Source organism: Nycticebus coucang, chromosome 1, assembly GCF_027406575.1.
Source record: "Nycticebus coucang isolate mNycCou1 chromosome 1, mNycCou1.pri, whole genome shotgun sequence".
NCBI lineage: Eukaryota > Metazoa > Chordata > Mammalia > Primates > Lorisidae > Nycticebus > Nycticebus coucang.
Window position 1 is genome coordinate 66,665,196 of NC_069780.1, and position 25,518 is coordinate 66,690,713.

Consider the following 25,518-nt stretch of genomic DNA (forward strand, 5'->3'; position numbering starts at 1 on the left):
TCTCTTCTCTTTCCCATTAAAAATGAACAAAGTGCTGACCTCCGCATGATGTGAGTTTGTCTACTGTCCAGAATACAGCTGAGTTTTCACATACTGAGCTTTATTACTTTGGTCTAGAGTTATCTTAACAGTAAAGGATGCCTTTAGAAAAACAATCCCTATGGATTGTATAACCATTACTCACAATCTTAAGGGCTTTTTTCCTAAAAGGATAAATCATCCAATATTTCTGACAGAATACTATCCAAAAGTCTGTAGGCAGTGAATTTTAAAAAATGCATTAGGATGGTAACCAGTTTCAGAGAGGATGAAATCAAGTGCCCCCCCTTTGGGGCTACAGTGTAGTGGCACCATCATAGCTCACAGCTCAAGTGAATCCTGCCTCAGTCTCCCAAGTAGCTGGGAAAACATGCATACACCTTCAGGCACAGCTAATTTGTTTTATCTTTAGTAGAGATGGGGGTCTTGCTCTTACTGAGGCTGGTCTCAAACGCCTGACCTCAAACCATCCTTCTGCTAGGATTGTAGGTATTAGCCACCATGCCTGGCCATTCTTAATCTCTAATGGTGGAATTATAAATTGGGACAACATTTATGGAAACTGGACAGTGTATTCCGGGAGCTTAGAAATTATTCTTTATATTTATTGCTGTGAATTTATTTGTAGGATTCTAAGAAAATAATCAGAGATCGGATATTCGGGTATAAGTTTATCACAGAATGAATAGTAATAATACTGAAAATTTGGAAGAAACCAAAGTAAATATCCAGCAAAAGGGGATCAGTGAAATCAATTTATTAAAATCATGCCTTTAAACAATACTTAATACATTAGAGAATGCTCATGATACATTTTAAATGAATAACAGAATGTGATAAAACAGAATTTAGTAGGACCTAAAATACATACTTGATGGAAATATGGTGAAATGCCCATAATGTATAGTTTACTTTTCTTCATATTTTTCTATAATTCCTATAATAACCATGCACTACTTTTATAATTCTAAAACCAAATGTTTAGCTTTCAACAAATATGGAGCCTTGGTGCCTGCAGCAGTTACGGCGCCAGCCACATACACCAAGGCTGGAGGGTTCGAATCTGGCCCAGACCAGCTAAACAACAACGATAACTGCAACCAAAAAAAAATAGCATTGTGGTGGTTGCCTATAGTCCCTGCTACTTGGGAGGCAGAGGCAAGAGAATCACTTAAGCCCAAGAGTTTGAGGTTGCTGTGAGCTGTGACATCATGGTACTCTACCAAGGGTGACATAGTAAGACTCTGTCTCAAAAACAAAAAGCAAACAAACAAACAAAAATTACAGAGTTCTCAATGAAAATATTGAAAAGTAATTATCATCAAAAAAAAGTAATTATCCATCTTTTCTCCCATTATGAGTTAAGGATATACGTCTCTGAAAAGATTTTTAAATCCACACCAATTATTTTTTAAGCACTAAAATTTTGAATCTACACTAGACTTTCTGACCTCACCCTGTCCCTTACTCTTTCTCTCTTATCTAGTTTGCTGCTAGCTGGAATACTGATGATCACCAATCAAACAATCCCAGGACATGTGTACAGGAATAGTGTACTCAGCAGAATACGCATGCTTTCTCTTCCTTAATAATCATTTCCATACAAATTTACAGGCCAAAGATCCTAAAATGAAGAAACCATCAAATGTTATGGGTACTGAGTCCTTGGGGATTCACATATCACCAGATACTATGGAGGTACATGGCATTGGGGTTCCTTTATCCCTAGAAACTCCTTAGTTCTCGTTTCACAGAACCCTAACTGTTCCGCTGTTATTATTCTACTCTGAGATACAGAATGAATCCGGCAGAGTTCAGGGTCATCATGGAGCAGAAGGCATCCTCTCCCATCAAGAGCAAGCAATTTCAGAAGAATCCTAGGACCCTGGCCTAGTTTAACCTGGGACAGGGTATTCTAAGTGTCACAGACTGTCTACTTCAGAGAAGTCTTAAGTGCGTAGCATGGGAACAGGGAATGAATTGATTTATGAAGCTCAGTCTCCCTAGGTCTACTCTCAACAGCTCCTCCTCAGTTCACCCAGAGATGAACCTGAGCTGCTACTACATCAGGGTTCAGGGTGGGCACAGCAAAGAACTAGAGGGCCAGAGTATGCTGTGCCATTTGCTACCAGGGTATTAGATCCACCCAATCCTACACTCCATTCACTGCCCACCTCTGAAGACCAAAGCTGACAGCTAGCACATAGCTGCTTATTTCCAGCAAGTAGTTCTTCCAGTATAAAAGGAAGCAAGTAAAGCTATGATGTGAATGTTTTTGTCCCCTCCAAAACTCATGTTGAAACTTATGTGGCCCTTTCAGGAGAGAGTTCTCTCTTCCGCCATATGAAGACATGATATTCTTCCCTTTTAGAGGCTGCACATTTAATGCACCATCTTGGGCTGGGTGTGGTGGCTCATGCCCATAATCCTAGGACTCTGGGAGGCCAAGGCAGCCCTTGATCACTTAAGCTCAGGAGTTCAAGGCCAGCCTGAGCAAGAGCAAGACCCCATTCTCTATTAAAAATAGAAGAATTAGCTAGGCATTATGGGGGGGTGTGGGGGCACCTGTAGTCCCAGCTAGTAGGGGCGCTAAAGCAGGAGGATAACTTGAGCCCTGGAGTTTGAGGTTGCTGTGAGCTAGACTAGGGTCATGGCCCTCTAGCCTGGACAACAGAGTAAGACTTTGTCTCAAAAAAAAAAGAAAAAGAAAAAAAAAGATAGAAATTTAAGGCACCATATTGGAAACTGAGAGATAGGGCCCTAACATGCCAGTGCCTAAATTTTGGAATTCCCATCTTTATAAATTACCTAGTCAGTACAATTCTGTTATAGCAGCACAGAACAACAGGTTAGCGATGGAAGTGCAGGATCCAGTTAAGCCCTTCATAGTGATCTCAGAGCATTGTGAACACTCCACTAGAGAATAACACCCACCTCATAGGAAGTTCTGATGAGTCTGAAGATGTCTACCTCGGGGTAAGGCTCCACGTCGTCACTGAGCAAGGAGTGGAGGTGAGGAATGGGAGGTAGTGTGCTGTCTTTATTGGTCACACTGTCTAAGTACCTGGGGGAGGAAATGAATCCAAAGTCATGGGAGGCTAACTTGGAAGTCCCCCATTCCAGTTCTCCATTTTCTACAATCTTTGCATTTTAAAACAGAAGATTAGTTTCCTTCAAAATGAAATGAAATTCCCTTAACTTCTAAAAAAAAAAAAAGCAAATAAAAATAAATCCTCCACGACAGGGAGAAGTGGGCATGATGATTACCATCAACATGCACTAAGACTTGTGAGAAAGAGAGAAAGTAGAGGGAAGAAACCCAGGACAGTTTTCCTGCTCAGCCACAATACCTTCCCAAAACGGTCATAGCCTCCCCGTCATCCTTGCAGTTCAGCAGTTTGTCCACATTTGCATCCAGCACAGCGAGGGCCAGCTGGAAGATCACTTTGATTCCTTCATAGAAGAAACAGTCAACCACCACAACTGCACTTTCAAAGGGCATCACGCTGAGAAAGAGTGTGAGGAACCAGGACAGGGAGATGGTGGAGATCACGCCCAGGTCCTGCATACAGTCGTACAACTGCGGGACGTAGTCTCGTGCCAGCTCCTCAAAGACACCTTGGTCTACCAGAGCACCTGTAGCAGTCATGTACACAGGAGGGCACAGGTTAACCAACTGCAGCCTCTCACTAACCAACCCAATCAAATGACTTAACTACAGTGATCCAGTTGCCGAGGACTGCTAACACAGAACCCTAACTGTTCTGCTGTTACTCTGTTAGGTGACCACGGTGTCGAGAAAGCTCAGTCAGCAGAGTAATTCAGGCTGCATCTGCTCTTTCTGGGGTCTTCCTGTCCTGCTTTTCTTACCATAAAAGAGCTATCACAGGACAGCTGTAAGGGTTTTGAAAAGCCAGCTTACAAAGTTTTCATGATATAAAATTGATTATTTTCTTGGCAACACAATGTTTGGTTAAGCCTGAAAGGCACATCTAAGCACAGTCATGTGTCACTTAACCACTAGGATAGGTATTGAAAAATGTGTTCTTAGGTAATTTCATTGTGTAAATGTATAAAATGTCCTTAAACAAGCCTATAGGCTATATCCTACAACATACTGAGGCTATCTCCCACAGCCCATTGCTCCGAGGCTACCAGTCTGGACAGCATGTTACTGAACCGAATGCTGGAGGCAACTGTGGTATTTGTGTTCTTAAACACATCTAAACATAGAAAAGGTACAGGACAAATATGGCATAACTGTATGGAACCCCTGTGGGACATGCGTCTGTGCTTGTTAGTCTTTGTCTACCTCAGGGAATAAATACTCATAAAGTCCCTCCCTCTGGGGGGTTTAAACACACAGTCAGTAAAGAATAGAACAGGACTTGTTAGTCTCCCTTTACCTCCTATGGCTCTAACTATTCTTAAGCAAATAGGATTTGTTAGTCTTTCTCTGGCTCAGTGGGTCTGGACATTGCTTTTCTGGTTCTGTAAAAACAGTCCTTCCAGGTTACTGAGGATTTCCAGCAGATAACCCTCCCCCCCTTTTACAAGGCCTCCAGCAGGTTGCCTCCACACCACATTACAGAGTTACTGAGCTACTTACTACTGGGTCCCCTCCGGAGCTGCAATTGTGCCACACTCTGAATTGCTTTAAAAGGGGCCCCTTACCCAAGCTGGAGCTGTCACCATTTTTTCCATTTTTGGTGGCAGCCCATCTGCTTGCAAATGTGCTTAATAAATCTCCCTTATTAACCCTGCTTGGCTTTTTCTGGCACCTTTCCACCTTTTCCTGACCAAGACTTCAGTACTGTAGCTCCAAAAGTACATCTACCCAGTTTACATGGCAAACTCTTATTTATTAAAAAAAAAAAAAAAAAAAATCACTCTTCTGAATGCATGGTCCCCAAGTATAAATCATTATTTTTAACTGTTTTTTTTTTAAACTGAAAAGCATTCCTGCTATCTGCATTCATGATCAACTTACTAACATCTTTTGGTAGTATTTTCAATGAATTAAAATGAGTGTGCAAAAGTTTAGAAATACAGGCGGAACACAGAAGGGAAGCAGACAGGATACATGTATACTACCTGAGCAGTGAAAACTTGTCCTGCTAAAAGGAATGTCTGATATTTGAGAGGATGATGTTAATACCGTCTGATATTAAATGCTCACGGAAGGTATTTGCTTTGTAATGAAATCAGTCTGAAAAATACCTTGGAAATTTAGCTTTCCAAGGTTCCGAATGAACCTCTATATTCTATTTTCTTCATTCCAGACAACCTTTCTTTGAATACCTCAATTTCCATAGGTCCATCCTCTTCACTAAAAAAATTAAATCAATGGGCTTTTTTTTTTGTCAAATCTCTTTGTGTTGGTGGTTGGTATACTCAGCGTAGGTCTCACCTGTCACAGAGTGACACATCCACATCAAATGTCTTCTAAAAAATTTTCTGTTAATAGTGATACTTGCATTTTTCCTTAATCTCCGTCAGGTTCCTTTGTATATAACCTACATTTAATCAAGCCCCCTGATTTCCATCTTGTAAAACTGGAGTAGTCTGAAACTCTTGGCTTATGGTGACTGGAAATACCATTCTAGCTGGTATCATTCTACAAACATCTTCTGGATGAAGCATAGGTTAAAATGTTAATTCCATCCCCACATACCAACAACTCTGGTGTTGTAGTAATCCGGGAGCATGCGCTCACATAAAGCTACAAGCAGCCAGAAGGCTTCTTCCTCTTTGGCATAAAGAAGGAGAACTGAAGTGACAATATTCATGGCCTAAAGGAGCGAAAGTGGATGTCAGCAAGCACATTTGAAAATATAAGCAATTCTGTTCACCTAACAAAGTTACTGAGTTCTTCTCACAGGGGACAGTGGCAGATTTTTTTCTATAAAAGACCGGATAAATAGTTTGAGGCTTTGCAGACTATGCACAGTCCTCTGTCACATCCTTCTCTGAGTTTTCTTTAGTTTATGACCCTCTGAAAATTGAAAAAGCTATCAGTCTTTAAGCTAGTAGCTCTTCGGGGTCTTCATCAGCACCAATATTCACCAGTCTGAGATCTAAACTTGCGCAGGCAAATCTTCATTTAAAAACTTGGCCCAAAGGCTATTTAACAATGTTTTAACCTGCTAAAATCTCTCTTAATCCTTAATTCAGTGAGGTAAAAATTTCCTTTTTTAGCCTTCCATAATGGTTTCTATGGCTCAAGCCTCCTCAGAGAACAATGTAACCTTTCAAAGTTGGAGTCCTAACTTATTATTTCCATCTGGGTAAAGAGGGTAGTGAAAGTAGAGGTGATTTAAATTCTAAAGGAACTATATACTATATTAAAGGATATTATCAGATACCTCATAAGCACTCTCCAGGTTCTACTACTTTAATAGTCCTCTTAATTCAAAGGAGAAAGATCAAAAGATAAACATAAACTCCAGGATATTAGAAGCCAACCAACTTCTACTTTACTCTTTTTGATCTCCTAGAAACCAGTAATTGTTCATCAGACGTCTATAATACAGATTTCAAAAAAATGTATTTTGGTCTAATAGCTGCTTTCTTTTTAAGTCTTACTCATTATTTTCCCACATGAAATCATTATGAAAATTTCACTTGAGAATTAACCTTCTGATTCTAGGGCATGATTATCATCTGGGTCAGTTCCCTAGTCATTCACGCGAGGTATGTTGTTTGGAGGGTCTGTTTTGTAACAGGCTCTGAACCAGGTAGTGGGGATGGTGGAACACCATAGAGACAAGTCTCACAGGCCCTAAATCCTGGTATGAGAGAGACAAAGATGGCAAAGTTAGCCAATTTGGGGGTTTATTTAAATTGAGTGCTATTACAACGATAAAATAATGCAACACAGGCGCATGCACACACTCCTGAGTGAACCTGTGTAAGAGAAGGGGCTCAGCCTCCTTTATCTTTTGCTGGATGGCTGGGGACGGTCTCTCCCACGATGTGGCTTTTGAATCTAAGGTCACATTATTTTGGAACTTCCCCACATTGTCTTATAAATACCAGCACAAGTGATTATTTTCATTGGTATTTGGCAACACTTTTTATATTGAGTATACATTTATTCTAATGTATGCTAAAATATCACCCCAGCATATCTGTATTCTCAAGGCTATTATTTGCTTTAGAGAATGCAAAGTAGGAACACTGTGGCAATCCCCATGAAGGCCCTGTGCTCAGGGGTGCACTTTTTAATTCTAGGGGGTCTGAGGGGCGGATCAGAGAATGAACGGGATCTTTTCCTATCCACCCAGTTAGACAGTGGCAAATCTAGGAAGGGCACTCGTTTTTTCAGGCTTCTCCACTCAATGCGGTGGTTCTCAACCAAGGCTGATTCTGCTTTTTGGGGACATTTGGTAATGTCTAGAGACATTTTTGGCTGCCACGACTCGGGAGTTCTACGGGCATCTATTGGGCCTGGATGTTACTAAACATCCTAAGAAGCTCAGAGCAGCCCCTACAACAAAGAATTAAGTCCACAAGGCTGAGAAACCTTGGTGCAGTGATAGTTCTATTAACCATAAATCCTTCCTTCACATTATTTATTGGCAAATAGAATTTTATCTTTTTAGCATAAATATTCTGTGATATTTACCTGGCAATACCCTATGTTGGGATTTCGAAAAGCATAAGCTGTTAAGACTCTCCTCAGAGCCGCGATGCCCATTTCATTCTGAAAAGCTGGGTGCTCTGGAAGGGACCGGTGTAAATCCCTCTCAATCTCCTCTGTGGCGAGATTGTACTTCCCCAAGGACTTCTCCACGAGGTCTTCATAGTACCCAGGATGTGTGGCCTTTTCGTTGATGGCACCTGGGAAATAAGACCCAAAAGATAGAATACCAAAAAAGTAAAAGCCCTGCCTTCTGCTCTGCAACCACAACTTACGACCAAACCTCTTCACTTGCCTACCTCTGGAAGGGAACTTGCAAAATCAGATGAAACCATGCAGATGTGTCTGGGCGACAATAGGCTAGACTGGCAAATGTGCTTGTGGGCCTTCTTCTGTCTTTCCTCCACAGTAAGCTGGTTACTTAAAAACTTCCTAAAGCAGAGGTTCCCAAGCTATGAGGAACTCTGCGGACAACCCTGAGGGCTTTCTCAGGAGTGGCAGAGGGGAGCCATCAGTCAGCCAGGCTGGGGCCTCACTCTCTCATCACTCCCAGCAGCCACAGCAGCTCTGTTTTTATTTTGTAGTTTTTGTTAAGATCTCATTTGAAGGGGCAGCGCCTGTGGCTCAAAGGGGTAGGGCGCCGGTCCTACATGCCGAAGGTGGCGGGTTCAAGCCCAGCCCCGGCCAAAAGAAAACAACCAGGAAACAAAAAAGATTTCATTTGAAAATAGAGGTTCTGCCTCTCAAAACAGGTTGGCAACAAAGTGAGATTCTGTCTCAAAAATACACACAAACGAAAAAAAAATTCATTTTACGATAGCATCAAAAATTTAGGAATAAATATAACAAAATAAATGTAAGAATTGCTCACTGCAAACTACAAAAAATTGCTGAGGGAAATTAACAAAGGCATAAGTACATGAAAAGACATCTGTGTCTATGTATTATAGGAAGACTTAATATTGTTAAGATAAGAAAACTCCCCAAATTAACCTAAAATAATTGAGACAGTGTGGTACTGGCCTAAAGACAAACATATAAATCATTGATGGTCTGTTAATTTGTGACAAGGGTGCTAAGACAATTCAATGGGGGAAAGAATAGTCTTGTCAACAAATGGGCTGGGATAACTGGATTATCTATATAAAGAAGAATGAATCAGACTGTTACCTCACACCACATAAAAAGTTAACTCAAAATGAGTCCATGACTTAAATGTAAGACTGTAAAACTCTTAGAAAATATCCTAGGCATAAATCTTCATGCTATGAAAACATAGTGACAAAAAATAGATATAAATTGTACTTCTTCAAAATTAAACATTTTTGTGTTTCAAAGAATGCCATTGAAATAAGTGAAAAGACAGCTTACATAATGAGAATTCTTTTTTGAAAATATGATAAGGGATTTGTACCTAAAATATGTTTAAATACTCTCACAACTCAACAATTAAGTGATAAATAACTTGGGCAGCACCTGTGGCTCAGTGGGTAGGGTGGCGGCCCCATATACTGAGGGTGGCGGGTTCGAACCTGGGGCCTAGCCAAACTGCAACAAAAAAATAGCCAGGTGTTCTGGTGAGCACCTATAGTCCCAGCTACTTGGGAGGCTGAGGCAAGAGAATTGCTTAAGCCCAGGAGTTGGAGGTTGCTGTAAGCTGTAATGCTACACACTCTACCGAGGGCGATAAAGTGAGACTCTGTCTCAAAAAAAAAAAAAAATAAATAAATAAATAACCCAATTTAAAGTAGACAAAGGTTGGAAATAGATATTTCTGTAAGGAAGATGGCCAATAGGTATATAAAAAAAATGCTCAACATTATTAGCCATCAAAGAAATGTGAATCAAAATAACAAAATATCACTTTATACCCAGTAGGATGACTATAATAAAAAAGATAGGTAATAACAAGTGTGGTAAAGACATTGAGAAATTAGAAGTCTTACACTGCTGGGGAATGTAAAACAGTACAGCTGCTTTGGAAAACAGTCTGGCAGTTCCTCAAAGGTCAAACATAGAATTATCCTAGGAGCCAGAAATTCTACTCCCAGGTATACACTCAAGAGAAATAAAAATATGTGTTGACATAAAAACTTGTACATGAACGTTCACTGCAGCATTACTTAATAGCACCTACAGCATGGAAACAACCTAAATGTTCAACAACTGGTAAGTGGACGAACAAAGTGCAGTCCATCCACATAATGGTATAAAATTTTACCATAGAAAGGAATAAAATGGTAATATACATTAGGACATGGTTGAACCTTGAAAGCATTGTTATAAGTGAAAAAAGCCAGTCACAAAAAACTACCTATTGTATGATTACATTCATGCGTATGAAATGTCTAGAGACAGAAAGTAGATTGGAGATTGCCTAGGTCTACAGGGGGTTTGTAGGGAAATAGAGAATGACTGATAAAAGGTACGCAGAGCTTTTTGGGAGATGATGGCAGTATTCTACAATAGACAGTAGTGATAATTGCACAATTCTGTGAATATTCCAAAAACCAGTGAATTATACACTTTAACTGGTGAATTGTGAATTATATCTCAATAAAGCTATCATTTATATCTATAAAAGAAAGAGTAAATATAAATTATATGTATAAAATAACAGGGTAAACATTTACATTTAATATCCAACCAAGACCACTGAGCTGCCCCACTCCTGATGGTCAGAGAGAAAGCCACTGTACCATTCACACTTGCCCTCACAAGGGCAGCTTGGTAGGCAGCAATGTAGCACCCTAGTTTTTGCTCTGTTCTCACATGAGGTGTGCTGGGATTTCTGCCATCTGGCCTGTATATCACTTTGGTGGGTTTGCTGAGTTTGGGTCCTGACGCAGTGACTCTAAAGGTCATGGGTAGCAGATGAGACCGAAATTGTGCTCCTGGCCAGGAGCTGGGCTCTCCTCCTGGGCAAGTTGACCTCCACATGAGCCCCACGCCTAGGTGTGGGGAAATATGGGTTCAGTTACCTACCCAATACGAGGCTGTGTGTAGACCTCTGTGTGTTCACCTCTGGTCGCACACAGCCCATCACCTAAAGAAAACATTGGGTCTAACCCTAAACATATGTCTGAAATAGGGCTGTGTACTGTTGTGCTCTGGTTTATTGGTGCGTGTATGTGTTTCATTTTCATCTAAAATATAGCTGTGGGCTCGGCTGTAACTCAGTGGGTAGCGGTAGGGCGCCGGCCACATACACCAAGGCTGGCAGGTTTGAATCTGGCTCGGGCCAGCTAAAGCAACGATGACAACTGCAATAAAAAATAGCCGGGCGTTGTGGTGGGCACCTGTAGTCCCAGCTACTTGGGAGGCTGAGGGAAGAGAATTGCTTAAGCCCAAGAGTTGGAGGTTGCTATGAGCTGTGATGCCATGACACTCTACCCAGGGTGACAGCTTGAGACTCTGTCTCAAAAATAAATAAATAAAATATAGCTGTGAATAACTTCTAATTTGAACATGGGGGTGCAAGTGAACTTTTTCAATTATTCTGTCTGTGACAGGAGGAAACTGGAAAGTGATCATCTTCTAGGGCTTGATTTTTAATTAGAGACGAGTTCACTTAAATCTTCGCTTCTAAATGAGGAGCTCTGGCTGGTCTACTTAAGGAAAATCAAAAACAGGAATGTAAATGAAGACAGAATAAACTGGTTTTACATGAAATAGATAAAACCAATTATTTTTCCGGATTCTACCCTCCTATTTCTGAGACATTTATACATCTCATTATGGGCAATTTTACCAGTTACATCTGCTTTTAGAAAGAGCTATGAGTTTATATGCTTTCCTGTAAGTCTGGTAATTATCCTTTTAATTTTAATGTCATTTTTAAAAGGAAAAGCTTTAATAGCATTTGTGTTGGACCACCTTAGGTCAAAATAAAAATACTAACATATGCCTAGGCAGAATGATCACATTTCAGACCTCAGACCAGGTAGAGCCACTGTTTTATACGTTAAAGACAAGAGAGCCCCAAAGGCCTGCTCTGATGTTCAGGACATTACAGATCCCTGAAATACACTGGATGCTGTGGGACAGAAGGCAGGACTGTGGGCTTATCCTGAAGGGTCTCTGGTTTCTGTAGCAGGGATCAAATGCTTGATGTGAGAGGGTCAAATTCAGGCATTAGAGCCTGTTCTATGGACCTGTGGAGATGGTTGGGCCTTCCCCTCAGGTCCACAGACACGTCCCCTCTGTTCTTCCCAGAATCTCCAGTTTCATGGACAAGGTACGACCTGGGTAGGCTACAGGTTCCAGAGCAGACTCTGGCCTCACCTCCAAGGCTCTGTGATTGCCACCTCCTAAAACTTTCGGAAGTGGGAAAAATCCGTAACTGGGCCTTCCTATTCCTCGTATTTCCTCCCACTTCCCCACCTGGTGACTGCTCTGAGAATGTGTCATTTAAACACTCTTAAATGAAGCTGACACAACTGGGAAAAAAAAAGGAACTCCTTAAATCACAAAGTGTTCGAGCAGTCCTGGCTGCTCGTGATGGGAAGAGTGAGGGAAGGACTGCAACCCTCTGGGAGCAAATCAGATGTAGCTCTGGATTGAGGGGCGCATATTTGAAAGAACCCCTGATGTACACAGAGGCGGAAGGGTAAGACATGGGGTCGTGCACACTCTGTCGCCAGGGCCCTAACCGGGTGTGAACGTACCTGAGAGCAGCAGCCAGAGCTCCCCCCGCATGCTCTCCGGGATGCCCTTCAGCACCAGCTCCCGTGTCTTCTCGGTGCGGTACATGCAGACCCCCTGCCCGTACTCAGCAAAATGAATCTTCCAGGCTTGCTCTTTCAAAAACTCTTTGGCCTGAAAGGGATAATGAAACATTACTACAGCTCAACTACTTCAAGGATGGCAAGGGGAACATTTTCCCTGTTGAAGGAAGATCATGTTCTGAACCGAAATCTTGAGAACAAGGAACTCAGAGTCTCTAGCCTTGCTCCCCAATTCTACACATCAATCACAGCCTGCAGTTCAGCCATGAAGCTTTCTGGCCCAGAGTCAAAACCCAATTTCCTGAGATGGCACATGTGAATGTCAATTACATTTACGGTTTACTTCTATACTCCCAAGTGAAAGTAAGTTAATGTTTTTAAAATGTGGGCTTGAGAAACTGTGTACTTATTTGGTGCTAAACTTAAGCAATAATTAAAAATAAAACAAGATCAAAAGAAGTCACCCTGACCTACTATGACTCATCTTCTTTCATGAAGCCACTCTGAAACCTAATGACACATTTACATAAAATCTGCTTTACTTACGGGAAAATCTGTACTTCCACTGATGTTACAAGTTAACTTATAGCAGCCAATTTTTTTCATTGGTGTTTTCTAGTACAGAAAGTTTTCAGGCAAGAGCAAGAGGCACTTACCAACTTTGGGTTGAATTCCTCGGGAGACCGCCGCCGGTACATGGTCATCAGGGTCTGTGTGGCTGTGGGGACACTGTTGCCATTGAGGTTGAACTGGCGCTCTCCATCAGCATCGGAGCTTGTGCTTCTCTGGGGGCTGGAGGAGACAAGGCTGCTGGGCCGAGAATACACCTGTGGATGCAGAGAAGAACAAGACATTGGAAAGAATCAGGGGACTGTATCTACTTCTCCAGGGGACTCTGTACTTAGCAACAGCTACATCATTTTTTCCCAAGATCTTTCTCACTATGTGAGAAAAAGAGAGAAAAGGAGAAAAAAAGAGAGGCAACATTTTGGCAAGCACCTGCATCAAAGGCTATAGGACTTCAATGCTCAAAATAGGTTTTCTTCAGAGTTTAGATGGATATTTGCAACAAAGTAGCAAATAGTTTCTCTGATTTGCACATATGCAAACCATGCCATGGTTGAATTGGAAGCTTATGAGATCACCTCATCTCCCGCCCAGTTTTTGGAGCCTCTAAAATGCCCACATAAGCTTGAAACAGGTGGGCAGGAACAGGGATGTTATGTGTTAACTTAGTATCTTTAAAACATATTTTATCTTCTGGTAATGTCTTCATAGCGCTCCGGTTTACCAGGATGGTAGTCCAGGGCCTAATTCCACAGAGATACAACATGTAATTTATCATAATAAAATCACCTTAATGATATTGTATTTTAGGTTTGAGACTTTATTAAGTGACTTTCTGTACCATTCTCCACAACTTTACTGTATGGACCAGAGTCACTTGCTATTGAACCAGGAAAGATCACTTAATAATTTCTTCAACTGTAAAATAAAAGAGTTAGACTAGGTAAGATTCCACAGGCTCTTTCTCATACTAGGATATCTCATACAAATTCCTTGAAAGTTAAAGGAGAGATTGTTGAGCGACTGCTGTAGGCATCAGGACAGGTTGTTTATCCTTGCAGAGCCGCAAAGCCTGAAGAGAAACAAATGGTCACAGAAGTGGACATGGTCGGGCAGAGCCACCAGACAAACCCAAACACATTTAGGTATCTTCCACGGACCTCATCGTCTGAGCTATTGTAGCTCCCTGCAAACTCCTTGTCAGAGTATATTTTGGAAGTCGTCTGCTGCAGGAAGTCTGAGATCCTTTGCACTAAAAAGTCTCTGTCTTTCAGGTTGGCAAAGAGGAAGGTCATCCTGTTCCTGGTGCTGATGGAGAGAGGGCTGGGGAGCACACTGGAGCTGTCTGCCTTCTCGACAATCGTCACCTGCGAAGAAACACGAAACAAACAGCGTTACTCTCCCTAGATTACCCGGCAGCAGGCTACGAGCAGCACTGAAGAAGGAACACAGCAATTTCATCACTTTTATTATTTTGTAGGGATCACCCATATCTTATTGGAAAACACTGTGATTCCTTTACTCTGTCCCAGAAAAATAAAACAGCTCCTAACAAATCAAACTGGAGCTTATACTATAGACCAGAAACTGGAATCAACTTGCTTGGCCTTTCTAAATAAGTGGTTCTAATCTGGGAGTGGTTTTGCCTTCCAGGAGACATCTGGCAACATGTGGAGGCATTCTTGGTTGCTACAGGTGGCTGGACACGACTGGCATCTAGTTGGCGGAGTGCAGGGTGCTGCTAAAGATACTACAGTGCACAGGGCAGAGCCTTCCCTCACAACAGAGCCCACTCCAGACTGTCAAGAGCACTAAGGCTGAGAAACCTTGCTGTGAAGGAACGTGATTTTCATTAAGCTTTCATGGAGCCTTAAGAGGGAGGCTCCTCACTGCTTCATCAGCCATAAAAGACAGAAAACAGGCCATGATACTGGTTCCTTTCACCAAGCTTAATGTTGGAGTGTTCTTCAAAACACCACCAATCCTTTAAATGTCCCATTTAGACTCTAGGACTTTGCATCCATCACCTCCCACCACTTCAAAGTTTTAAAGGCTCGATTCTGGAACAGACATGATATAAACAGGTTAATTGCAACCCTAACTGAACTAGCAGACCATGTATGCACGATGAGAGAAAAGAGAAAAAAAAAGTAGACATCTGTAGACATCACATCTCTACTACAGAGAGAGAAAAGAGAAAAAAGTAGACATCTGTTTTAGCTCCAAATCAAACACACATATTGGTGTTCATATAATAGGATTTTCAACAACTGGATGCTAGAATAAATAAATACATTAAAATTTTAGCAGCACATTTGAAAAAATAGATCTCAAGGTAACTGCTAGAAAAATAGACTATATACCTAAAGCTAAGTTTCTCTTCCCTTCTTCATTTCTACCTGTCAGCAGTCTGGACAGGTACAACTTTAATCTGTTCATTAGCATTTTCATGTGAAATATACTTCCTCCAAAGTAGAATTTTTAAAACTTTCTCTACCTGAAGGCTAAGTAAATTATTGAAATCGCCTAGTACTTGCATGAGCCAAATAGGTCTGGCTGAGGTCATAAAACTGAAAATGACAGGACCTAGACCCAACTCTCAGTGTATACATACATATATAGAGAGAGGATGTCAAAGATATATATATATATATACACACACATTTTAAGAAAGGGAAAAAAACTACATTAAAATTGTAATACTCAAGTCACACTTGACTTCTGCAATTTCAAGAGATACAAGATACAATATACGTGATAACAAACATTATTGGTATATACTGAGTACTTTAATAGTTTTTTCCTTTCTTAAAATATGTACACATTGCATACATAGAATCCTCTGAGATACCTGGTGTTGCACACAAAGGATTTTTTTTTAATGCAATAAAAGCTAGATAAAGGGAAAAATACCTCCACTTCACAAAAAGAATGTTCCAATGACATCTAAGAGGTGTTAAACAATACTTATTTTAAAAGATCCACAAAGCTCCTTTTCTCTTATCAAATTTTTACTGGTTCTTTTGGTCACAATGTTTCTGGCATGAATAAAACATGCTGAGGGGATTAACGGTTCAAATTGTGTGTCTAAAAACACAGATAGCTATGTGGATCCTGATAAAGCAAAAGCAAAAAAAGTCCTTTACCTTGCTGGAATGTGAATAAAGAAACAAGAGCTTTATGCCTATAGCTCAGCAGCTAGAGTGCCAGCCACATAAACCAGAGCTGGTGGGTTTTAACCCAGCCCGGGCTTGCCAAACAACAATGACAACTACAATCAAAAAATAGCCGGGCATTGTAGCAGGTACCTGTAGTCCCAGCTCCTTGGGAACCTGAGGCAAGAGAATGCCTTAAGCCCAAGAGTTTGAGGTTACTGTGAGCTGTGACACCACGGCACTCTACCAAGGGTGTAGAGTAATGAGACTTTGTCTCCAAAAACAAAAAAGAAAAGAAAAAAGAAACAAGAAAGCTCCCACACAACAAGTGAATTCTCAGGGGCTACAAAATATTCACTGACAAATGAGCTGCAGGGGAACTCCATCACCTAAGCTGTGTGCCACCAGAAAAGGGGACAGATGTGTTAGCATTTTCTGCAATATAAGGGGACCCATTTTCATTACCAACTTGGCTAAGAAATCGACTACAACTTAATCAAATCTTGGGGTTTAATATGGAACATGTGCAGGTAATTTATGATTAAAAAGAGAAAGAAAGAAATTCCTTCCGCTTGCTTTGCTGCCCCAGTGATTTCTTTAGAATCTACAGCAACATGATTCTGGGTAAACATTTAGTATCTATAGATTGGATCTACTGTCAGTCTGTGGAATGTATGTTAACCTCTACTCAATAAGTCAGCTTATTTATAAAAAAATAAATAAAATAAAAATTTCCAGTCTATACAGTTCTCAAAGTGTAGACTGTAACATTTCCCATGGAGGGTCCTACCAAATTATCAGCTGACTGGGTTCTGAAAGGAACCCAGTTCCCGCAGAGAACACTCTACTCAAACAGGCGCCGCACGGAAGAGGGCCTTCCTTGACATTATCATCGCCAAAGGTGATTGACATTGCCTTTCTGACATTATTACTGAAAGGTAATAAAATTACCTTCATTCTTTTGTTTCTTCCATTAGTTGGGGTCAAGATGTACCCTTAATATATCTCTACAATACATCAGGTCCAAGAGAAGGCTTTCCCGTCTCACTGAGCCCTTCTCTACATCTGCATCCTCTGGCCAGACATGGTCGCTCCCCCCTGTAATCCTAGCACTCTGGGAGGCTGAGGCGCGCGGATTTCTTCAGCTCAAGAGTTCGAGATCAGTCTGAGCAAGGGCAAGACCCCATCTCTACAAAAAATTAGAAAAACTGAGGCAAGAGGATTGCTTGAGCCCAAGAGTTGGAGGTTGCTGTGAGCTATGACACCATAGCACTCTACCCAGGGCATGAAATTCTGTCTCAAAAAAACAAAAAAAAATCCTGTATCCTTGGCTCAGCACCTGTAGCTCAGTGGCTAGGGTGCCAGCCACATATACCAGAGCTGGCAGGTTCAAACCTAGGATGGGCCTGCCAAACAATAATGACAACAACAACAAAAATAGCCAGGTGTTGTGGCAGGTGCCTGTAGTCCCAGCTACTTGGGAGGCTGAGGCAAGAGAATCGTTTAAACCCAAGAGTTTGAGGTTGCTGTGAGCTGTGATGTCACAGCGCTCTGAGGGCAACATAGTGAGACTCTGTCGCCAAAACAAAACAAAACAAAAAACTGCATCCTCTAACTTTATTTCTAATTGCTACCTCTACAGGTTGCTCCTCTTCTGACTTATCTGGAAATATACCTGGATTACCTGTACTCTGCCAGGGAAAACTTGCAAGCAGAAGATGGCTGAAAATATGAACCACCATCCTTTCAATTCTCCTGACCACTCACTAGTGCATTCTGTATGGCAACAGAACTATCTGGCTCTGACACCCGGGACAGGAGACATGTTCTCTAGACTCTGCTCCTCATTTCCCTCAGGATAAAACTTGCTCAGATCTGTAAACGGCATGTCCAGTTTATTCTTCACTCCAGAATGGGTTTCCCTGACTGGTCCAGTTAACACCGTTTTACTGCATTCAGGTAGTAGTTGACAAAAAAAAATGTTAGTTCAGAGTCAGGTGAAGAAAATTATGTTTAGTAACAGCAAAGACTACTAAGAAGGTATATTTGCTAGAAAAATTTATAAAATACATTTCACAGCCAAATATAAATACTGTTGAATTACCCACCTCAGAATTCAGACCTAACAACACACTGTGACCTCAAAACGTATCATAACACCAGTTACTTGACCCTATAACAAGGAGAAGTAAATTTGTCAATTGCCCAACATTTTGCTTTCTTTTTGATCCACCAATTCAGCTTCTGAGAGTTTGTAATTTATAATTTAAGAAGAATTATATATATATATATATATATATATATATGCTTGTGTGTGTGTGTATCTACGTATATGGGAGAAAACTAGAGGCAATGAAAAGGTTCAACCAAAGGTAACTGAATAAATAAATTATGTATTTACACTTCATAAAATAATCTGCAGTTATTACAAACCACACTGTAACCTGGGTGCTATGGGGTGCATTTACAGTACCAGCTACTTGGAAGGCTGAGGGGAAGACTGCTTGAGCCCAGGAGGTCAAGTCTAGCCTGGGAAACACAACATAGAAAAACTGGTCTCAAAAAAAAAAATTACATTGTAGTAGAATATTTCATGATTTAAAGGATAGTTTAAGATAGTCACTATTAACAGAAACAATTAAACATAAACATTCCCTATGAAATGTTTTACCTATAAATTATGTTATATAAATAACCTATCGACAGCAGTGCAGAGAAGAGGCCTGGAAAGCTGTGCAACAGAATGTTAGCAGTGAATGATAGAACTAGGGCTACATTTTTTATTTTTACTTGTCTATACTTTCATAAATTTTCTGTGATAAAGATGTGTTACTGTTAAAGCAAGAAAAAAAGAAAAATTTGCTTACTTAAGTAATGTTTAAAAAATGAGGCAGAAGGAAACTTGAGCCATTTATTATATTATGTTATTATAGGCACGATCCTTATTAAAAGTCTAAAACTTCTGACCATCTTAGCTTCCAAAGGTGGTCAAAAAGGACTAAAGTAGGCAGGATGTTGCCAAGTTAAAAACTGCAAAGCTGCCAGACCCTGAATTGCCCCTTCCCTGACATTTTAACCTGGAGTCTTTTTTTTTTTTTTGAGACAGAGCCTCAAGCTGCTACCCTGGGTAGAGCGCCATGGCATCACAGTTCACAGCAACCTCCAACTCCTGGGCTTAAGCAATTCTCTTGCCTCAGCCTCCCAATTTCTTTTTTTTTTGGTTTTTGGCCGGGGCTGGGTTTGAACCCGCCACCTCTGGCATATGGGACCGGCGCCCTACTCCTTGAGCCACAGACACTGCCCAGCCTCAGCCTCCCAAGTAGCTGGGACTACAGGTGCCCGCCACAATGCCCGGCCATTTTTTTTTTTTGGTTGCAGCCATCATTGTTGTTTGGCAGGCCCGGGATGGATTCGAACCCGCCAGCTCAGGTGTATGTGGCTGGCGCCTTAGCCACTTGAGCCACAGGTGTGGAGCCTAACCTGGAGTCTTTGTCAACCCCAAAGCTCATAGCTAAGCTCCCGCACGAGTACCGACGTGACCTGTCACCCTGAAGGTGGTATAGAGCTCATCCTCACCCCAAAACAACAATGACGTCTCCTTGAGTTTACTGTGCATGAGAATTAGCTTGGGAATTTACTAAAACACAGATCCAAAAACGCGCAGAGGAATAGACTCAGAAGATCTGGGCTGGGCTCAGCAATCTGCCACTGTGACCAGCGGCAGGATGGTTCTGAGGCAGGAAATCAGCAGGGCAGAGCCGAAGGGACACGTGGCTTTCTGACTCACAGTAGGCCCAGGGACCCTCGGGTTGTGCACCAGGTGTAATGCCCACCTTTTCTAGGTTCTCCACTTAAATGTTTTGATGTCTTGAAGCCTGGCTGATGCTGGAAGGACTTCCCTACCCAGGGCTTATTCCTAGAAAACTGCTTTCATAAGCAAACTAACCAATCTAGAGCCCACACCTCCTTCAATCAGCTGTAGTCGGGGCCATTATTGCCATGCTCTGTCCTCTAATCACCCCAGGGCCAGGTATCAGGCAAATAAGCCCCCAGGCCCAGAGCCTGCAACAATTGTTCCAACTAGCCAACCCTAAGCCTGTTTGCCCTGCCTAGCCCCTTTCTTCCCTTGGAAATCACAACAAAGGCTCTTGCCCATGTTTTGCTTCCCTGTCTGGCCCTGCACACAGCGTTGCCCAGCCCTCATCTTTGGATCTTCAACAGCAAATACCCCGAGGTCTGCTGGCTTCATCATACCTGAGTAATAATAAAACCTTTATCTTTACACCTCACACTGCTTTCGCAAGAAGGGATTTCATAGGTCCAACAACCACAGCAATGATGATAAATGAAAAGGGCTCAGGGGCCACCAAAGACTTATGAACATTTGCCTAGAGTTAAAAGCCAACCAGATGCTGACAAAAAATGTTCCTGGCTCGTGGAGAAAAGTATTATGAATGAAACTATTATGATATCCATTTTTATCTGACACTTACCTCACGGAGTGGGATGATGAGGCTACATAAATTCTCCTCCTTACTGGTAAAGCAGATGTAATTTGTGGACACAAACATCTGCCCCAAAATGTGCATTTTGTTAAATGGAGTCCAGAGGGTACAGTCCGTGTGGCCATCTAATTTTTCATCTTTGGGTAGCCGGAAAAGTGCACGGTATCTCTCACTCTTGGCTCTGGCATCAAGATCACTGGAAAATAGTAATTATAATAACTATAATTTACCTCACATGAGAAAAAAGTGTTTCAAAGTCTTCTAAATGATGTAACAATGGAAGTTCCCCCAGCACAACTTCCCCTCCTCCATCTTGCTAGACTCACCCTTCCCTTCTTAACTTTATATTGGAGTTAACACCAATGTAATGATCCCAAAGCCTTCACAATTATTTTAATAAATTTAGGTCCCTTGTGTAGCCACTTTGCAATGTCTGTAAACATTAAAGAATCTTGGAGAAACTAATCCTGACTAGGAAACTCATTCTCTTTCTTACAAACTATTTGGCACTTTGTCTTTTAAGACATCATGAGAATGCCAAAAAGCCACATGAAGAGAGAGAGAGAGAAAGAGAAAGAGAAAGAGAAAGAAAGAGAGATTCATGAAAAGCGACAGGAACCACCCAGGACTTGTTTAACTACGGTTTCCACCTCAGCTGGGTGTTGTGTTGAATGCACTCTCTGATGAGTTCTTTTTTCCCTGTTCATCATATTAGTTGTTTAAATTGCTCCTGTCAAGACTTTACCCTACCTCAGCCCCTGCATGGTCTAGTCTCTGGCTTCGCAGAGCAAAAAGGCACCATGATGCAGATATTCCAATCTCCCATCTGTCTCCAAAATCACCTCTGTCCTCACCTGCTTTTACTCCCTCTTCATTTCAAAAAAAAAGGTATCAGCATACATAAGCCATACACATCCTTCCCATGCTCTGGATGCCCTGTTTAAATACCCATTTACTTACAAGCTTTATCTCTATGCTCCCTCCTATTTCCACACGTATTTGTACCAACAACTCTTCCCATCCGCCTTCTTCATTCCATCCTATGTTCAATCTTTTCCATTCCAAAAAAAAAAAGCAATACTTTCTCCTCTACCTTTTCTTTCTTTCTTTTTTTTCGAGACATGGTCTATCTTGGTTTCCCGGGAGAGAATGCAGTGACATCATCATAGCTCACTGAAACTTCCAACTCCATCCTCCCACCTCAGCTTCCTGAGTAGCTGGGACTACAGGAGCACACCATCATGCCTGGCTAATTTTCCTGTTTATTTATGAGATAGAGTCTCCCTCTGTTGCTCTGGCCTCAAGTGATGGTTTCTAGGGCTGGGGCTCCCAAAGTGCTAGATTACAAGTATGAGCCACTGTATCTGGCCGAGCATTGATGAATTTCTTGAAAAAGCCTAACTCCCTCCCTTCCTTTTCCTTTTATTTGCTATTTGGCCCACTGAAGTAACAGCATTTATCCCCTACTCCTCTGCCAAAACACATCTCAAATCACCAAAGACATCTTTATTAACAACCTTTTTTCAGACTCCATCTACTACCTATTCACCACACCAATGATTCCCAATTTTGTTTAGCTTACTGGACAATCTCCAACTAGATGTCCTCAGGCAACTCCAGTCAACATAATCAAATATGAGCTATCATATCCTTTGGACATACTCTTCCTTCTCTCATTCCCCATTTCAGTGAAAGAGAATTCCACACATAGTCACATTTTAGAGGCCATCATCTTTCTCTCTAGCTCCATTCCCACATTCCAGGCTTTTCTGCAGCTTCTCTTACCCCTGCCACCTCCCAGCCACATGATGGACTTACTTTCCTCTCTGTTCTTCCTTGGGCTTCCCCCACTGCGTTCTTCCTACTGCCTGGAAAACCCACCCTACTATACCTGCATGGGTGTCTTCTACGACCTCCTCAGAGCTCAGCTCACGCAACCTCCACTGACAGGCCTTCCTTACCCACTCTGGCCCTGCCTGTGTGTGCACCCATGGTACTCTGTACGTAGGACCAGAAGGGATCCCATCACATTGTGCTGGAGCAGGTCACATCTGTCCCACTGACTGAACTGGGAGTACCTCGGGCAGGTCTTCAGTTTTGCGTATCTACCCAGAAAACTATTCAGACCCTGGATGTTTCTCAGAAAGGGTTAAGAGGAATGAATGAATGGGTTTTTCATATCTGAAGTCTAGAAGACTCAACATTCTATCACCCACCGTTTTAGAGCAGACACTTTCTTAGGAGACTTCTTCTTCAGTTTGGGCAGGGAGCGATCCTGCTCAAATCCCTCATTGTCTAAGAGCTGCCTCATGGCTATGTTGGCGAGCTGCTCCATCAACTTGAAGGTCTCATTGATGTTGAGGAATACAGAGAAGAAGTGTTCACTGGACCGTGTGCTCACTTTGATCACATCGGGCAGAAGCAGTGTGGCGTTCTTCTCAAGCTGGGTGATGTCCACCCACCGGATTACCAGTTTGGCTGAGCACAGGGAACAAGGCTGGGTCAACACCGGAACCCTGAAAATCCTTTCAAGATACTGCAGTTTCACAGACCCACTTCCCAATTCCACTCAATGCCTTTGGGTTTGTAAACCCATCAATGTATGTTTGTTAGTTTTAGGAGAAAAATCCAGACTATATACATCCTGAGTTCAGAATTATTATAGATTTAAGCCCACATTTACTCAATTCATTATACATATCTTTAGTGAATCTTTACGACTTAATGACAAATTTCTTTACAGATACTGAATTGAAAATAATTGGATTCACTTATTAAATAATAAATAGTATTGACTCAGTTATAACTACAAATTTAATTTTGATATTTTGATGTGACTTAATGAGTTCAGGGCAAACTGCGGGAGACTTTACAAAGTTTCCTCTTGAAATTCTAGATAACTTACCTTCCCTTCCCATAAGAAAAGAATAAAAGCAAAGGTGGTTAATACTGAGGTACATCCAACCCTGACGGGGGACCTTCCCCTTCCAGTAGCTGCAAGAGTAATAGTTGACAAGTTTCTCTTCTTCGGGCATCCCAAACAGCCTGTGGAATTTCACGATGGCTTCTTTAAACTTCTCTGTGTCATCATCTTCCTTTACATCATTGATTTTGTTATATTCTGCAATGATGCCCTGATCAAAGATAACACATGAGGCATACAACTGGCATCAATATGACAAGAGCCGTACACATTGGAATAAAGAAAAAATTCCTAAGGCTTGAATTTAAAAAGAAATAAATAAATTCTTTAATTCAAGGAATTAAAGGTTTCAAAGGTTGACTCTCTGATTCTAAGCCAATTAACAAATAGCCTTTGTTTACTAAAAGATTTTTAAATGACAATATAAGATTTTATCATATGTTTATTTTGTTAATTATTTTATTACACTCATTTGGAATGAACCCATAGTTTTATTTTGCAAGTGAGAAGATGTACAGATTTTGCTAGTTTTATTGCGTTTACTAAGCTTATTAGGATAGAGTCATTCCAAAGGTCAATTTTTGCCTTTGTCAAAATCAACACAAATTCATCATGGAATGAACCCAAGAAGAAAAACTGACCAAACACATGTCACATGACGCTTGGCCACCAACCACTACATTGGGGAGCCTAAAAAAGAAGAAATGAAACAAGTAGTCCCTTGAGCAGAAAAGGGGTGGATGACAGCAAAAGTTGTATCAGACACAGGACTTTTGGACAGTTAGACAGGAAATGAAATATTTGCATAGGAAGTAATTAGCTTAACATACTATTCAATCATTACAGTAATAGTTTAAGAAGTCTTTTCATTGTTATTCATTTCCTCTGTAATTCCCTGAAAATTAGCTTCTACTTATATATCTTGATAGATAATGCTTTCTTGAATTCCATCTTTGACTTTGTAATTGTCAAATTCCTCCTGCCTCATCCTCATTTTCTCTGATTTCAAGATAGCACTGGAAAAGCATGACCTTTAAAGCAAAGAATTCTTTTTTTTTTTTTTTTTTTTGGTAGAGACAGGGTCTCACTTTATGGCCCTCGGTAGAGTGCCGTGGCCTCACACAGCTCACAGCAACCTCCAACTCCTGGGCTTAAGCGATTCTCTTGCCTCAGCCTCCCGAGCAGCTGGGACTACAGGCGCCTGCCACAACGCCCAGCTATTTTTTGGTTGCAGTTAGGCCGGGGCCGGGTTTGAACCCGCCACCCTCGGTATATGGGGCCGGCGCCTTACCGACTGAGCCACAGGCGCCGCCCAAAGCAAAGAATTCTTGAGTTCAGGTCCTGACAGTATCACTTTCTATCCGTGTGAACCTGGACAACCTCTCAAATTCTCATTGATACCCTAAGTCCTCCATACCCTACGAGTAAAAAATTGCAACTGCGTCATACTTGGAATATCTGCATTGGGCTCTAAAGCTTTCAATATATCCTGGGTGCTCCTTAAAAATTTATCTTCCTAATATTGGTTTTGACTGCAAAATTCTTATTATCAAAATCCTGAGTGGTTCCCCACTACCACCAGTATAAATCTAAAATTCTAGACCATATACATTTTTGATCCAAACAATATCATAACCTTTCCTCTCTTTGTACTAAAGCCGCACAAAATTTCCCACTAGTAACTGCCTCGGCCAGCCTGAGGCATCCTGAGGGCCTGAACATGACAACCTTCTTGCCCTTTTACCTGCCTAAAATCCAGAATCAGACTATCCTTTGGTTAATCCTACCAAGCCCCAAAGTCTGGTTTAATTTTCACCTTCTTGTGAACCTTTTCCCAGCCAAGATTCTTTTTCCCTTCATTAAGTACTGTTGATTCTCTCTGCATAATATACTGAAATTGTTTCCTGAACTTTATTTCCATTGCCAGACCTTTTATTCTGTTGTTGGCAGTTGTGGTAAT

General features: G+C 41.4%; 1 protein-coding gene across 2 annotated transcripts in view; it reads right to left on the bottom strand.

The window, feature by feature from the left end:
- Nucleotides 1–25,518, bottom strand: part of TBC1D9 (TBC1 domain family member 9) — a 150,939-nt gene that overhangs the window by 25,482 nt on the left and 99,939 nt on the right. For both annotated transcript variants that reach the window (XM_053582065.1, XM_053582071.1), the window contains exons 4-13: nt 23,541–23,769; nt 22,852–23,113; nt 20,624–20,831; nt 14,136–14,342; nt 13,065–13,235; nt 12,349–12,499; nt 7,667–7,881; nt 5,714–5,831; nt 3,390–3,675; nt 2,974–3,103 (exon numbers count right to left, since the gene is read on the bottom strand). In XM_053582065.1, the coding sequence (XP_053438040.1) occupies nt 2,974–3,103; nt 3,390–3,675; nt 5,714–5,831; nt 7,667–7,881; nt 12,349–12,499; nt 13,065–13,235; nt 14,136–14,342; nt 20,624–20,831; nt 22,852–23,113; nt 23,541–23,769 (1,977 nt within the window). The remainder of the gene's footprint in view (nt 1–2,973; nt 3,104–3,389; nt 3,676–5,713; nt 5,832–7,666; nt 7,882–12,348; nt 12,500–13,064; nt 13,236–14,135; nt 14,343–20,623; nt 20,832–22,851; nt 23,114–23,540; nt 23,770–25,518) is intronic.